Source organism: Quercus lobata, chromosome 6 (genome assembly GCF_001633185.2).
Source record: "Quercus lobata isolate SW786 chromosome 6, ValleyOak3.0 Primary Assembly, whole genome shotgun sequence".
NCBI lineage: Eukaryota > Viridiplantae > Streptophyta > Magnoliopsida > Fagales > Fagaceae > Quercus > Quercus lobata.
This window is the reverse complement of record NC_044909.1, coordinates 39,977,051-39,992,159: the sequence shown is the minus strand read 5'-3', so window position 1 is coordinate 39,992,159 and position 15,109 is coordinate 39,977,051. Positions and strand designations below refer to the sequence as shown.

At 38.0% G+C, this 15,109-nt stretch overlaps 2 protein-coding genes across 3 annotated transcripts; one reads left to right on the top strand and one right to left on the bottom strand.

The window, feature by feature from the left end:
• Positions 1-4,025: 4,025 nt before the first annotated feature.
• On the bottom strand, positions 4,026-5,301 carry LOC115995238. The gene is made up of 4 exons (XM_031119724.1): positions 4,985-5,301; positions 4,774-4,872; positions 4,526-4,675; positions 4,026-4,322 (listed from the first exon to the last, which is right to left on the bottom strand). The coding sequence occupies exons 1-4, from the start codon at positions 5,222-5,224 to the stop codon at positions 4,281-4,283; spliced, it is 531 nt and encodes a 176-aa protein (XP_030975584.1). The 5' UTR covers positions 5,225-5,301; the 3' UTR covers positions 4,026-4,280.
• A 4,926-nt stretch (positions 5,302-10,227) lies between these two features.
• On the top strand, positions 10,228-12,971 carry LOC115994013 (probable receptor-like protein kinase At5g24010). Of its 2 annotated transcripts, XM_031118024.1 has the most exons (2): positions 10,317-10,594; positions 10,696-12,971. In XM_031118024.1, exons 1-2 carry the CDS (start codon positions 10,413-10,415, stop codon positions 12,797-12,799), a joined length of 2,286 nt encoding a protein of 761 aa, XP_030973884.1. In that variant the 5' UTR covers positions 10,317-10,412; the 3' UTR covers positions 12,800-12,971. The 2 variants fall into 2 exon arrangements, with proteins under 2 accessions (XP_030973883.1, XP_030973884.1); XM_031118023.1 differs by having other exon boundaries at positions 10,228-12,971.
• The last annotated feature ends 2,138 nt before the right edge of the window (positions 12,972-15,109 follow it).

Below are 15,109 nucleotides of genomic sequence, written 5' to 3'. Positions count from 1 at the left end.
TAAAAAAAAAAAAATAATAGAGAGAGAAGAGAACTAGAGAAGAGGTTGAACCTGTTGTCCATGTCGAGAGAGAGGGAGAGAGAGATCGGAAGGGACAGGGCACGACGTCGACGTCTATGGAGCTCGCTGATCGGCCCGATCTAGCTCCGACGAGGGACAGAGGGCAGCAGCAGCCGACAGAGGTCAGAGAGAGGGTGGGTTGAGATCTCAGACTCTAAACTTGCTTTTTTGTTTTAGGGTATATCACAAAATCAATGGTATTGGTAAGTCTATCTGTCAAAATCTGTGATTTTTTTTTCTTTCACTGCTAGCGTGTCAATGCCGCCTAGGAGAAGCAAGAAAAAAAAAAGAGACACTCGTTGGACACCGGAATCCGACGAGTCGTACCCGTTCTGGTGTCTAACATCGACATGACGCCAAAAATGGTGTATCTGTGCAACCTAGTCGTGTCATCCAGTTTGGTTCAATGTAATTTCCTTTTATAGCAAAAAGAAAAAGGAAAGAAACTAAGGGGTGCTGTGTTCTTAGTATGGAATAAGTGACTAATTGCAGATGGGATAAAAGGGGGGTTGGGGGGAGATGCTTTCTTTGCTTTGAATGAGTTTTGATTTGAAGGGAACTCCAAGTGGGAGTTCATACTTCAGTAAGGCAAATTGTTAGCACATGCTCAGTGTCTAAATTGATTTTGTGGAGAAACAAGGAGTGTATAACATTAATTGAAATGAGGATTGATGTTGCTTTGTTTTCTTTATGGCTTTACGCCTTATGAAGCAAAGATCACTAGTTGGAATTCCCCCTTCTCCCTCCCCCTTAGGCCAAAATTTACCTATTAAAACTAGAAGAAAAACAGAAATGAGGATTGCCTTTGGCTTAGTACAATGGTTCAACTTGTGCGCAAGTGTTTTTTATTTTTAATTAGTAATTATGCATGCACGCAAAATATTGAACCCATAACCACATCTTCCATCTTGTTCAATTGTTCCTACAATGGAAAGAGGAGTCATCTAAACTAGAGTGTATTAGCAACAATTGCTCAACTTTTTGTTCCATAATATAGGGCTCGTTTGGTACATATGTTTAAATACACGTTTTCAATTTTTAAATAACATTACACATATTTTCACACACCTTTTCACTCACACATATTTCCAAAAAAAATACAAACAACATTACTAAAATTCTTTAACAGTAAAAAAATGCTTCATTATGCTCTTATTTTTAATTATTATATAAAAAAAAAAGCTTTCTTTTTTGGTAATTAAAAAAAAAAAAAAGAATTCTTTAACAGTAATAAATTAGGAAAATGATTGAATAATGAATAACCTGATATATTCTAGTTATTAGAGCTAAACGACAACTTCTCTCTTTTTCTGATATGTTCTCCATTCATCAATGCATTCAATTTGTTTAGGCCTTCTTTTTTTTTTTTTTTTTTTTTTTTTTTTTTTTTTTTGTTTTGTTGTTGTTGTGTATAGGCTAGGTGCTTCTGTCTTGATTCCAATTGCTCCTCTTGCACTCCTTTGGAAATACAAGCATTATGTTCAGTATGGAGCCCAGATTGTGGCTGTAGGATGTACTACATACAAGCTATTTTGTTTGTTTGTTTGCCGTGGCACCTTTTCCTGCTATGGTGTGGGTGCCTTCTCTCTCCCTATCCCTCATGGCATGCACCTAGTGGTTCCAGCTCAGTTTTGCCCTTTTGGGTGGTATGTTATTCCAACAGGACACTTCCTCCAAAAGGGCCCTAGCAGGAACCTCAAAATAGGTTTTCCCCTATCCCTACCGCCAAACCATGCCCTCTTACCTCTGACCCATGACCTCACTATGTCCTGTATTAGTTGGGTACAAGCTGGTGAGATCTGGGCCTTGCGCGTGCCTCTCTTCTATGTATGTCCAAAATCTACCTGTTGCTTATGTGTCTGCCGTGGTTGGCCTGCACAGTCTGCCGTCCATTTTTGACCATTTTCTAGTTTCCCTTTCCTTTATGGCTTGCCCTATTTGGGGTTGGGCCTTGCTTAACGGTGGGTTTTGCTTTTTCTTCAGCCCACCATTTTTCCTGCTACCATCTCCTGCCATACCACTCTATCATTTCTGCTACGAAATTGTTTTACCTCAATCTAGCTGGGCCTCTTTGGACCTGCCGTTCATTCTTCCCCTAATGGCCCAACAAGACCATTGGTTCTTTTGTTACATCACTGACGGGCTCCCGTGTCCCATTTGTTTTCTCTTGGGCGTCCTAGGCCCGTTTGCTTCCCTTGAGCTTCCTCGGCCCTTTTCTTAACTTTGCATTACCATGAGCTTTTACTGAATTCTTTGGGCTTCCCCGGCCCAATTACATTATTTCTCATCCTTGAGGTCCATGCGCTTGCCATCGACCCCTTACTTTCTTTGCTTTCATTACTTTGAGCCTGCCGTGGCCCATTCTCATTTTTTCACATCATATATTGCTCATGGTTTGCTTTTTCTCTCTTTCCGGGCTCCTTTAAGCCCATTTACTTCCTAAAGGCTCATTTGTTTATCTCATGGGCTTGTGATCCCTTATTCCTGCCGCTCGGGCTTAATGAGTTTTCTATCCGTTTGCCAACTCTTTTCTGTCTGTGTTGCTGGGCTTCTCCCTTCCACTTGGGCTTCTGAAATGGCCATCAACACACAACAACAACAAGACATGAACAAAAAGGCCTAAACAAATTGAATGCATTGATGAATGGAGAACATATAAAAAAAAACAGAGGAGTTGTCGTTTAGCTCTAACAACTAGAATATGTCAGGTTATTCATTATTCAATCGTTTTCCTAATTTATTACTGTTAAAGAATTTTTTTTTAATTACCAAAAAAGAAAGTTTTTATTTATTTATTTATTTATATAATAATTAAAAATAAGAGCATACTGAAGCATTTTTGGATACTCTTGGATACACTTGGCTTTTATTTCATGTAGGTAGAGTGCTTTATTTCTTGTGGGTAGACTGTAGAGTGATAAACCGAACTTGTAATGAAGGTTGTTGGAGCCAAACATATAAATTTGTGCTGAAGGGTAGCAGTTACTATGGTACATAAGCAAAACTACCTTTTTCATTTTATGATAATTCTTGGTGGTACGGATATTTTAAGTCCGAGATGTTTTTCCTTGAAAACACTAGAAAATGTTGGTTGAGCCATAAGACTTTTGGTGAAGCAAAACCATCTTTTAGAGTAACGAAAATGGATCATTATGCTAACCCGTATGTGGCTGGAGTCGCACAACAAAAATTGTCAATTTGGAATACATATTTGATCAAGCAATATGGTCTTATCCCAGCTATTTAGTATTAGTTCAACCTTTGAACCTTGAGGAACTTATGTAGTATTGTCCTGTCACTTCCAAGGAAAACAATCCCTCCTTTACTTCCTGTAAGAAAATAAATAAAAAGGATCCTGACCACCTTTACCTAATATATACATAAGGGGGTCCCTGAAGAACCTCTAGTATTGTTAGGTGTGTTTTTTTCCCTTGTGAAAATGAACACCTAAAGCTTGCGAGATTGAACTTGTACTGTTGTACAACTCAGTACAATTGAATATATGATCGGAAGATCGGAATTTCTACAATCTCCAAATAAGGTTGGCTGGCTGCACAGATCGACCTCTCAATTCCTCTCATGTCTTGCAAATTTAGAGATTAACACCTTTGTCAGTGGTTCTTGATTTTCGCCACTATCGGAAAAACGAATAAAGAGTCTGATTAGCAATGGGATTGCAGGCATGATGTTTGCTTCTTTGCTAGTATTGACAATGCTCGCCCACAATAAGTAATGAGACTAATGACCATTCCAGATGGGATCACTGGGACTTTAAATAGGTTGTCTCATCATAAAATTTCCATGGCTGCTGCACCATACAATCAGCCTGATTTGAGAAATGTCTCTCTCTCTCTCTCTCTCTCTCTCTCTATTATTGTTTTTTCTCTGACAACTACATTAAAAAAAAAAAAAAAAAATTTGCTGAATATTTAGCAAACAGCTATTGGTCTTTAACAATGACGAAAGCCATGAATCATTGAATTAATTACTATTAAATTTCAAATTGGTACAGTGCAGTTGGATAAGAACAACGTTTTTTTTTTTGAGGGAAGGATAAGAACAATGTAGAAGTCCTTGCTTGCAATGATTTAAAAGCCATTAATGGAAATTTTTAATCTACAACCTAACACATCCTTTTCCGATCTTTATTCAATTTTACAGATCACAGTCCATGGAAATTAGGTACAAGTCGCTTTCTCAAAGCCTTTTCCCCAGCAGATCTAAGAACTCTCGCTCCGATTTGGCTTTGAGGAGACAAAGCCCTGTGATCATAAAACGAACAAAACAAAATAGTTACTTAATGAAAGAAGATACGAAGATGGAAAACTCTTAAGACCAGAAGAATGTATCAGTTAATTCTTGATTATTATGTTATAAATCCTTTCTCTTCCTCTATGAGATTCTAATTAGGTAATAACAGCCATCAAAAGCTAAATCCAAATTCTAATTATGGAACACCAAGTACCTGATCTTCATCAATGTTTGGTACCCAATCGTTTGTCGCAGGATTGCTTCTAAAGGCTGTGTACGCCATCCCACCTGTTCCTTCTTGCAACTGAATATCATATCCACCTTCACCTTCTTCTCCCACCACCCTTATAAACCCATTCCCAGTCTGTTCAAAAAAAGAAAAAAAAGCCGAATTTAAAACAAAAATTCAAACTCTCAAAACCGAAACATATATCTATATGATTAAATAGATCGATGTGTAACCGTGTGATGCTGTTTGTCAATGGAGTGCAACTCGTTGTAGTACTGGGTCTCCACGTACTCTTCTTGTACCTCGGTAACTCCCTCTGCCGAAAGCATAACCTGCCATTCTTACAAAAGTCAGAGAGAGCAATTACAAGAACCACAAATCCAAGGAACAACCAAAATAACACAACAAAAAAAGAGTTAAATCTAAGTGGAGCATGTGACAGACATGAGATTGCGATTGAAGGGCCTGGAACTTGCTAAGCTCAGGAATGTTTTGGTCTACGGCTGTGGACTCCACTGGGGTTGGCGTTGACGAGTCAGGTTCACTTCTGTTGGGCTTGACAGGACGCTTGGGGGCGATGGACTCGAACTGAGCTTTGATCTCACTGGCAATTCTCAATTGTTGATCTACATCCAAAACCTCGTCGCTGCGGCTTGGTTTAGTCACCGTATACTGCCCCACCATTGTGAGTTTTACTTTTGTCTGGTCTTTTTCTATTCTATCACGGTACTCCTCTCACACTCTTTTGATGGAGAAAGTCTGTTGGGAACTATATAAAGTGGAAGGAAATTGAAAACTAGGGGCCACGTAAAACCGTGTGCCTGGAGTTGTACAGGAGTGGTGCTCTCTAGAAGTAGATTGAAAATTGAAACGCACGATGTGTTGTGGGCTTGAAATGAGTAACCGACCGATGCCTTTAGGATGTGAGTTTGGGCTTAGAGCTAGCGCTCAGTTGGCTAGCTCTATCACATTGTGTGATTGACTATATTGGGCCGAAAAGCTCATAAAATGGCAAATTAAAAAAAAAAAAAATCGTCAGGTTATTCCTCATCAGCTACTCCATTTTTTTTGGCGGGGAAATCAACCAGGTACATTCGTTAATCCCTGGTCAAATCCTTGTCAATTTCATGAATTTTCATGACATAGGTCAGAATAAGGCGGTATGATGTTGTGTCTAAGTTCAAATCTCGCAAAGGGAGGCACTTGGAAAAAACTCTATGCCCTTGGTTTAATACCCACTAGTACTCTAATGGGGCTATAATAACAATAATAGCTCATTGGTTTCCTTGCTTGCAAGCTTGGATCTAGCGGGTATGATGTTGCTATAGTAACACCTGGTAAGGAAGCTATTCTAGTCAACCCCTCCTACTCTTTTTGTTCATAAAAAATAAAAAGGCAATATCATGCTGTTTTTAGGCTAGAATTGCAATCTTAGGTTCGAGTTTCTAATTTTATCTGGTCCATCTGAAGTGGGCTCAGTATGGGCTCTTCTAGGGCTGGTGGCTTATAACCATAGCACAATTTTAGGAGGCCAATTATTGTGATTGCATCCGACCACAAAAATAAATAAATAATGGAATTGTAACTATTTTAAACCAAAATTTGATTTTTAAAATTTATTTTTAATAAATTTGATCGATACAATGGGAGAGTGGTGGATTTGAACCCTGTACATTTCTATTGAAAATATCAAGAGATATAAGTTGAGTTACAAGATTCTAGGCAAACCAAAATTTGATTTTGTTTTTTCAATTTTTGACTAAAATAGGGTTTCAAGTGATAACCCAATGGTAATAGAATTTTTGTAATGTTCAATGTCTGTAGTTCAAACCCTACTCCATCTCACTTTCCCTTACTATCTACCTGTCTTTAAGTCACTCTTCCATGGAAAATTATTAGGTGTAAATTCTGCAAGATCAATTCCTTGTACAGATGCGTAACATATCACTTGCAATTTATTAACACAATCTCTCAACTCGCAATTTATACTATGTGATATAATTGGCCTTGTTGAAATTCAGCACATCAGTAAAAATTATTTACCAAATGTCATGCTTAGTGATACCTCAGTCTAGTTGTAATAATTATTTTGAATCTGTCAATCTGTGATCAATTTATACCATGTGATCTAATACAAGAGTTCATCCCTCTCATTGTTAACTCCACCATCACCCATATTATATATAAACATGAATTTTGAATTGGATAATAAATAAAAGTTACTAAGCTATGTAAAATTAACAAAGAATTATATTAGGGGTAACTTAAACTTGATTCTGTGGGTGTCTGAAAAGCATTATATTTTTTCTTAGGACATTCTCTTCAAAGCTATAAGATTCAAAAAAAAAGAAAAAAAACTTTCAGAGCTATAAGAAGTGCTAGATTTCATATGCCAATTAAAACCAATTAAAACTCACTGTCTTGTGGGAAAACCAAATGCTAGACAAGTTGTGATTAAATAAAAATTTTAGTAAGAATTACAAAAGTTATGGAGGGAAGGAAACAGTAACAAGGAAAGATGAATTCTTCTCATTCAAGTTGTGTCTTATATAAATAATTAAATACACATCCTACACTCTCATCCTAATCAGCACATGTTACAAATCGTATTAACTAAAAGCCAACTAGCTTAATCAGCTCATGTTATGAATCTTGTTAATTGAATACAAACTTAATGGCATAATCATCTCTTAACAACTTAATAGCTAGTACAATCTTGTTGCTCATGGACTGAGGACTTGACATGAGTTGGCACGAGCTGAGGTCGGACCTGAAGTCTAAGATTGCATTGGACGCTGATCTGTTATCACCCTCTCCTCCCCCAAACAAATGGGTGTAGTTGTGGATGGTAGCGATGTACATGAGTTTGGAATGTAAAACCAAGAATTGAGCCGTGGGAAGAACTTTTACAAAGACATTAGCCAAATCCTTGTTATGTATAAATTTGATTTCAAGACCCTTAGAGCATCCACAGCAGATGTGCCAAATGCCAAATATTTGGCACACCAAACACAAAAACAAAGTTTTATCAGATGTGTTAAATGTGTCAAATTTTTGCAACATATTACAGTACCATTGCATTTTGACACAATAGGGACTCAAATGGCATTTGTACTTTATTATTTTTTTATTCATCTTTCTCTCTCATCCCACTCTGAGCCACTCCATCTCCACTTCTCTGGATCTTGCTCTCTCTCCTCCCTCTTTGTCTAATCGCCCTCTTTCTAGTGAAGGATGGGTTCCGATGTGGGTATATTCTGGTGTGGGCTCCGGCGTGGGTCAGGTGACGGTGTGGGTCGTGGGTATGGCGGTGTGGTGGGTCGCGGCGAGCTTGGTCGTGGTTTGGGGTGGTTTCCTTCACCAGTTTTGTTTTGTTTTGTTTTTTTTTTGGATCTCTCTAGTTGTGTTTGATGTGGGTTTTGCTTTTGGGTTTGTTTGATTTGCCGTGTCGATCTCTCTGGTTATGTTTGTTTGTTTGTTTGTTTTTTTTTTTTTTTGAAGGTGGCGTTGGTGGATGTGGGTTTGTACCGGTGGTAGCTGGTCGGTGTTGGTGGTGGATGTGCCAATGTTGGTTGGTGGATGTGGGTTTTGCAATGATGGATGTGCTGTTAGTTTGCGGCAGTGGTTGTTGGTAGCTATTGTTGCGGCAGTGGTGGATGTGCCGTTGTTGTCGTTGATGTTGTTGATGGTGATGAGAGGGAGGAGATAATATATTATTTTAATGTATAGTAAATATTATTTTAATGTATAGAATTGAATTATAGAACATCTGATAAATGAGATATTGTAAAATGATGTGGTAAAATAATAAAGTAAGTTTTTGATGTGTCAAAATGGCATTTTTTTTGCAACATTTGCTACGGATCCTCTACTACTCTCTTGCAAAAAAAAAAAAGAAAAAAAAAAGATAATCTACTTCAATGTGTTTTGTTTTTGCGTGAAATACTAGATGATTGATAGGATGAATTGAGTTATGAAGAGATGAAAGATGTGTCTATGAAGAGGGTGGCCACTAACTATGTTATGATTGGGTGAATAAGGAATTGATCATTTGTCTATTGAATACATTTGTGAAACTTCAGGAAGAGAAGTTCAGAGTGTTGCATAGGAGACGATATAGGAGATGAGGAATGAATTGAGGGTGCTAATTTGTCAACCTTCTTTCAATAGTTTGTCAGTCCTTTTGCTGAATTCTGTCCAAACAACCAATGAGAGAGCATATGGAGACAGGAGTTAATCGAAGTGAGTAGAGCTTCGTCCTTCGAGATCCAGTAATGATATAGAGGATTCTCATCATCTATTATCATCCCTCCACTATCTCTAATCATTTTGTTCAGGAAACTGAAGTGTCCTATCTAAAAAGCCAAATAATGAATAGGCATGCAGAATTGTTGAGATCTGGTTTTTTCTAGAGAATGTAGTTTGTGTCATCTAGTTTATTGGAAAGTAAGAGGAGAGAGCCTTGTTCTGTTAAGATTTCTGATGAGGAAAGATGAGTTCTTCTCATTCAAGTTCTTATATTACAAATCTTGTTAACTGAATAGTACTATCAAACTTAACAGCTTCCCCAACTCTCTTATTAACTTAACAGCTAGTACAATATTTATTGCTCATGCCTTATGGACTGAGGACTTGACATGAGCCGAAGTGGCCTTGAGCTAAGATCTGATTAGAGGCTGAGAACGTGTTGGATGCTGATCTGTTATCAAAATTTGCTATAATAATTACTTGTGATCTTCTTTCTAATTTAATCATGTTTAATCCTTTCTGCAAATTCTCTCATTGGTTTTTATTATATATATGCTAGCTACCACAGGAGGCAATTTGCTAATTTTCAATACTTAAGAGAAGACATAGCTCGATTTTAAAATTTGGGGGAAAGGATTGAAGTGAACCCAATAATTAAGGGGGAAAGTGCAATTAACATTTTTTTTAAACAATAGTAAATTCATAAATAATAACTTGGATGTGTGTGTATATATATATTATTTCATATTTGTTTACCAGATGAATTGTAAAAAATAAAAATAAAAATAATATATGGGTAAAATAATAAATTTTTCTTCTCTCCATATTTTTCTCCATTTCAGAGATAAGAATTTGTGGATTCAAATAAATAAAATTAATATTAGTGATGAACTTTACTAATTACTACAAACGTTTAACAAATACAAGTATATTCATTGCAATAAATTTTTATGACATTCATTTAATATGTTATTAAAATTTACTAATCATATTTATTGTCATATTAATTTATAAATCATTTATAACAAATGTTACACACTTTGTATAACATTTTAGTGAGGCACTTTTTTTATAACTTTGCAACAAATTTAACTACTTCAAATAGGTAAAAAGCAATGTCGTTTTACCCAAAAAAAAGAAACAAAAAAAAGATAGAAAGCTTATAATTTTTTATTTTGTTGAATAAAAAAGAGGGTCTACAGTGTGGGCTCATCGAACTCACGCTACGTGATGACAATAAATAATATTATGTGTACCACACGGACATTACTGAAACTATCATTCGAACCGCTATTCTGGATATTGGACGAGAACTCTTCTCATCAAGCGGCGGTAGAAAGCTTATACTTTCAAGTCAAAGTCAAGGTCTTTGTATGATTTTTAAAATTTTGATATAGATAATTAGATACTATTGATTATTATCACGAGCTCTTCCCATCCTCAAGCTGCCATAATCACTGAAGAAGTAGCTGCTCTCACAAAAAATCCATGGAGATGGTTCACTCCCATAAGACACTTTTCCAACTCTGCCTTTTCTTACCTCTCCACTTCTCTTCACTGCTGCTTCTTTCACTAGCTTACACTGTTCCTGACAAGTACTTCATCAACTGTGGAGCAAGCTCCAATGCCAGCGACGACCACGGCCGGGTCTTTGTTGCCGACAGCAATTCCCCTTCTTTCTCAACTGGGAAAAGCGAAGAAGTCAACAACAAATCAACATGGATTCCAGAACTCTATCGAACAGCAAGAGTTTACAGACAGCCATGTTCTTATAGCTTTGAAATCGAGCAGAATGATACTTACATAGTACGCCTCCATTTCTTTGCTTACCTGTCACGTGTTGCTAATCTATATGATGCACTGTTCAATGTTTCGGCTTCTGGGTTTTCACTTTTAACCAATTTCAGCATCCGAAACAGCAGTGGTTCTCCGGTGATCAAGGAATTCTTCCTCACCATCCCACAAGGAGAGTTTAAAATCCATTTCATACCTTCTCAAGACTCATCTTTGGCTTTCGTAAACGCCATAGAAGTCTTTCTTGCCAGCGAGACCCGCATCACTGATAATGTTACTCGCGTTACTTCTGCTGGAAATGTTGGTAACTACAAAGGTTTGCTCTCTCAGTCTCAGGTTCTGCATACAATCCATAGGATCAACTTTGGAGGTTCCCAAAATGAATTCGATGATGACTTGGGGAGGAATTGGGTACTAGATGATAGTTACTTAATACTCAACCGCGATTCTGCAAAGAACAGCACTCCTTATAGTCAGCTTAATTACAACTCTACACTGGCCACAAGGTATACTGCCCCAGATGGTGTTTACCAGACAGCCAAACAGTTGAAGGAAGTCAGTGGCGTCAACGCCGGGCACTTAAATTTAACTTGGCGTTTTCCCGTCAGTAAGAATACTAGACACTTTGTTCGGGTCCATTTGTGTGACATAGTATCAAAGAATATTAATTTGCTGATATTCAATCTCTATATATATAGCAACTTTGATCAGTTGATTGATCCGTATAATAGAACTGAAGACTTTGCTGTTCCCTTTTTCATCGATTATGTGGTTGATTCAGATGATTCTGGATTTACCAATTTTAGTATAAGCCCTTCAGAGAATGACTCTGGCATTCGTAATGCGTTTTTGAATGGGCTGGAGATTATGGAGTTCATGAGCAAATCAGGTCCCATACCGGTGGAATGTGAACCAGTCAAAATCAAGAAGCACTCCCCTGTTATAAAGATTATTGGTTCTGTAAGTAGTGGGGCATTTGTCATTTTGATAATAGTGGTGGTGTTGCGTTTGAAATGCAAGAAGACAGAGCCTGATCCAAGTTTGGGAGGGCTTCTTTATGGAGGAATAGCTTTTATCAGGTTGACTGAAGGAAGTGCTAATTTATCCCAACCTTCGAATCTGAACCTTAATTGGAGGATATCTTTAGCTGAATTACAGTATGCAACTAAGAACTTCAGTGCAAAATTTTTGATTGGTGAGGGTGGATTTGGAAAAGTGTATAAAGGAACTCTTAGGAATGGTATGAAAGTGGCTGTGAAGCGAAGTGAAGCAGGACATGGGCAGGGTATTGAGGAATTCCAAACGGAGATCATAGTGTTATCTCAAATCAGGCATCACCATCTTGTTTCTTTGATTGGGTACTGCGATGAAAGGTCTGAGATGATACTGGTTTATGAACATATGGAAAAGGGGACTCTAAGAGATCATCTCTATGATTCAAATGACAATTCTGAGAGTTCATCTTCAAGATCTGAATTATCTTGGGAGCAAAGACTTGAAATTTGTATTGGTGCTGCCAAAGGCCTACGTTACCTACACACTGGTCCAGCTGGAGGAATCATTCACCGTGATGTGAAGACCACAAACATTTTGCTTGATGAAAATTATGTGGCTAAAGTTGTTGACTTCGGCCTTTCAAAGTCGGGGCTTCCTGATCCAGAACATTTCACCATGGGCGTAAAGGGTAGCTTTGGTTATCTTGATCCAGAATACCTCACCACCCTACAATTGACAGAAAAATCTGATGTGTACTCTTTTGGAGTTGTACTTCTTGAAATTCTTTGTGCTAGACTGGCTATTAACAAGTTGCTTCCAATGGAGGAGATGTGCCTAGCTGAATGGGGGATGCTGTGGCAAAGGAAAGGTCAACTTGAGAAAATTATTGATCCGGTACTAGTTGGTAAAATTAAGCCTAATTCATTGCGAAAGTTTGGTGAAACAGCTGAGAAGTGTTTGAAGACAAATAGTGCTGACAGGCCTAAAATGCAGGAAGTGCTATATGACTTGCAATATTCATTGATGCTTCAAGAAACTGCAATGCACACAGACCCGCATGAAGAAAGCACAACAAACGCTATACTGGAGTTGCAGTTTCCTCTTGCTTGGCATTTGCCTTCTGACAGAATCCAAATGGAGGAAGATGATCATACACCCATTGGAGGGGATGATGATTCTGATACAAAGTCTACTGAAAGTCAAAACCCAATTAAGGATTGATGGTGCCAGATAGTCTTCACTGGTTTGAGGAACATTAGTTTAAGTTTATGTGGCTTCCTGTCACCATAAAACTGTAAAATGCTTTAGGCTGTGCCTGTAAAAATGCTTTAGTGTTGTACCCCAGATTTTTATATAATTAAGAATCTTTATTATTTGAATATCATTACAATTATTTTCATTGTTAACTTTCTCTTGTATTATTTCATTATCCTCTAATTCTTTTTGACAATTTTTTCCATTCATTTATGAGTTTTTCACCTGAATTTACTATTATTACATCAAGAACTTTTAGTCCCAAATTTTTTTGGGTCAAAGGTTGGTCATATGTATTCATTTTCTCTATTTTATTATATTTGAAGTCATACATTTTGTTATATCTAAATTTATTAATTTATATATATATATATATACACGCACACTTTCACCCCAAAAAAATAAAATAAAAAACACACACACACACTTTTTTATGATAATAACAAATGTATCAAGATATTTGAGATTCAGTGTGCGTTTGGATTGGGATGAAAAATTAAAATTATTTTACTATTTAGCTTATTTTTATTACTATTCATGGGTTCCATTGCACTTTTTGGTATTGTAAGGGCACGATTCGTAACGAACCGTAACAGTATTGGGTTCGCACGTAAAAATGCCCAAACAATATCATTTGTAGAGCGTGGGTTTGGAAGGCTAGGCCTTGGTCACCAGGCGGTGGGTTCTTCATGGTGTTCATACATGGTTAAGTTGTTTTCACCCCTGGGGTCTTTTTATTGGAGGTGGGCTGGGAGGCTCTGGTTTTTGGCCATTTTTCCCAACCCCTTCTCTAGATTACTTACTTTTCCTTTTATACTAGCCTGCGTTCACTGTCCTTCGTCCACGTGTAGGGTCAACTTTTCTAAGAGTGATACTTGTCCCATCAGTCCATACCCAAAGTCGTTGGGGGTGGTTGTAAAAGCCGAAGAATACAGCTCTGTCAGGTACAGAGTATTGAATGGCAGTAAGGGCAGCTTTCCCTGGATATTTTAGATTTTCTTTCAAGCTTAGTCCTATACCGTTTTTGCCCCTCTTTCCGGTGGGACTTTGGTTCTGTCGAGGACTGAAATTTCCTCGGTTGTATCCCAAGGCTATCTTGTGCTTTATATTATTGAGTTTGGACCATAGCCCTCCTCGGCTTGGGCCTTTGGACTCCCCACGGGTAAATGGGCCTGGCCCATAAATTATTGGGCCCCACAATAGCCCCTCAAAACCCTGCTGTCCGACCTCTTGGTTGGAAATGAGGGTTTTGGTAATACCGAGCCTTTATTATGGCTCATTTAATTCAGCCTTTCATTGATGTTGGCGGTTCTCCACCTGCCCAGGAAATGTACCGGTCTACGAGATGTTCCTCTTAATTTATTCACGACGCGCTCATGCCGTTTGGCTGTCCAAAGCGTGTCTTTAATAGTTTCCTTTTACGAGACCTTTCAGATTTAATGGTTATTGATGGTCTGGGGAAGCGGGACGGGCATATTCTTGTTTGCAGATTTCCTTGGAGATCTGAACATATTAAGTACCTTTCGCTTCGCCCCTCATATAAAAAGGAAAGGCGAGAGTTGTTTCTCCCATACATGAACCCCTTTAATCCCCCCAAAATCTGAAACCCTTAGACTCCTCTCAGAGTTTACTTTTACCTTCTGGTTATACCTTAAATCGTGATACGTTTACCATAGTAATAAGCAATGAAGGAACCATACCCCTCCCAAAAACACCATGTTCTAATAAAACTCGAAATGGCTCGGTCAGGGCAAGGATGGCGAAGACTCAAGATTTGTCTCACTTTCCTTTCAGCCAAAATCTGAAACAGGGACTCGTCACATCAAACTTTCGGCGTGACTGAGCCAAGGACACCCATTATCAGTACCAACCGCTCTCTCATGAGCATATCTAACATGGCACCAATGTGTTAGGAGTCAGGACTGAGGCAGGTGCTAAGTGCCCCTGCTTCTTCCTCTCTTCGTTCACTGGTGCCTCCTTTTGCCTCTCTTTCTTCTTCTTTCCACCACCAGATCCATCCTGGTGCTTTTCCTTCTCTCTCTTTTGCTCCTTTTTCTTTCTTTTCATCTCTTCCCTCTTCTTCTCCTCCTTCTTTTCATTCATCTCCTCCATCTTCTTCATTCATCTCCTCCATCTTCTTCTGAAGAAGGTCCTTCTCTCAATATGGGCGCTACTGAGGCAGAGTTTGGAAGGACTTCGGAGACGAGTTTAAAAAGATATCTGACTGTTTATTTATCTGTATTGCTGTTTTTTTTTTTTTTTTTTTTTTTTTTTTTT

Excerpts from the sequence above, each read along its gene's own strand:
- LOC115994013 (XM_031118023.1), top strand. The coding sequence starts at position 10,277 with ATGGAGATGGTTCACTCCCATAAGACACTTTTCCAACTCTGCCTTTTC.
- LOC115995238 (XM_031119724.1), bottom strand. The coding sequence starts at position 5,224 with ATGGTGGGGCAGTATACGGTGACTAAACCAAGCCGCAGCGACGAGGTT. Across the intron at positions 4,873-4,984 it reads CCCTTCAATCGCAATCTCAT|GTTATGCTTTCGGCAGAGGG; the intron begins GTCTGTCACATG and ends TAAGAATGGCAG. Across the intron at positions 4,676-4,773 it reads TTGACAAACAGCATCACACG|ACTGGGAATGGGTTTATAAG; the intron begins GTTACACATCGA and ends TTTTTTGAACAG.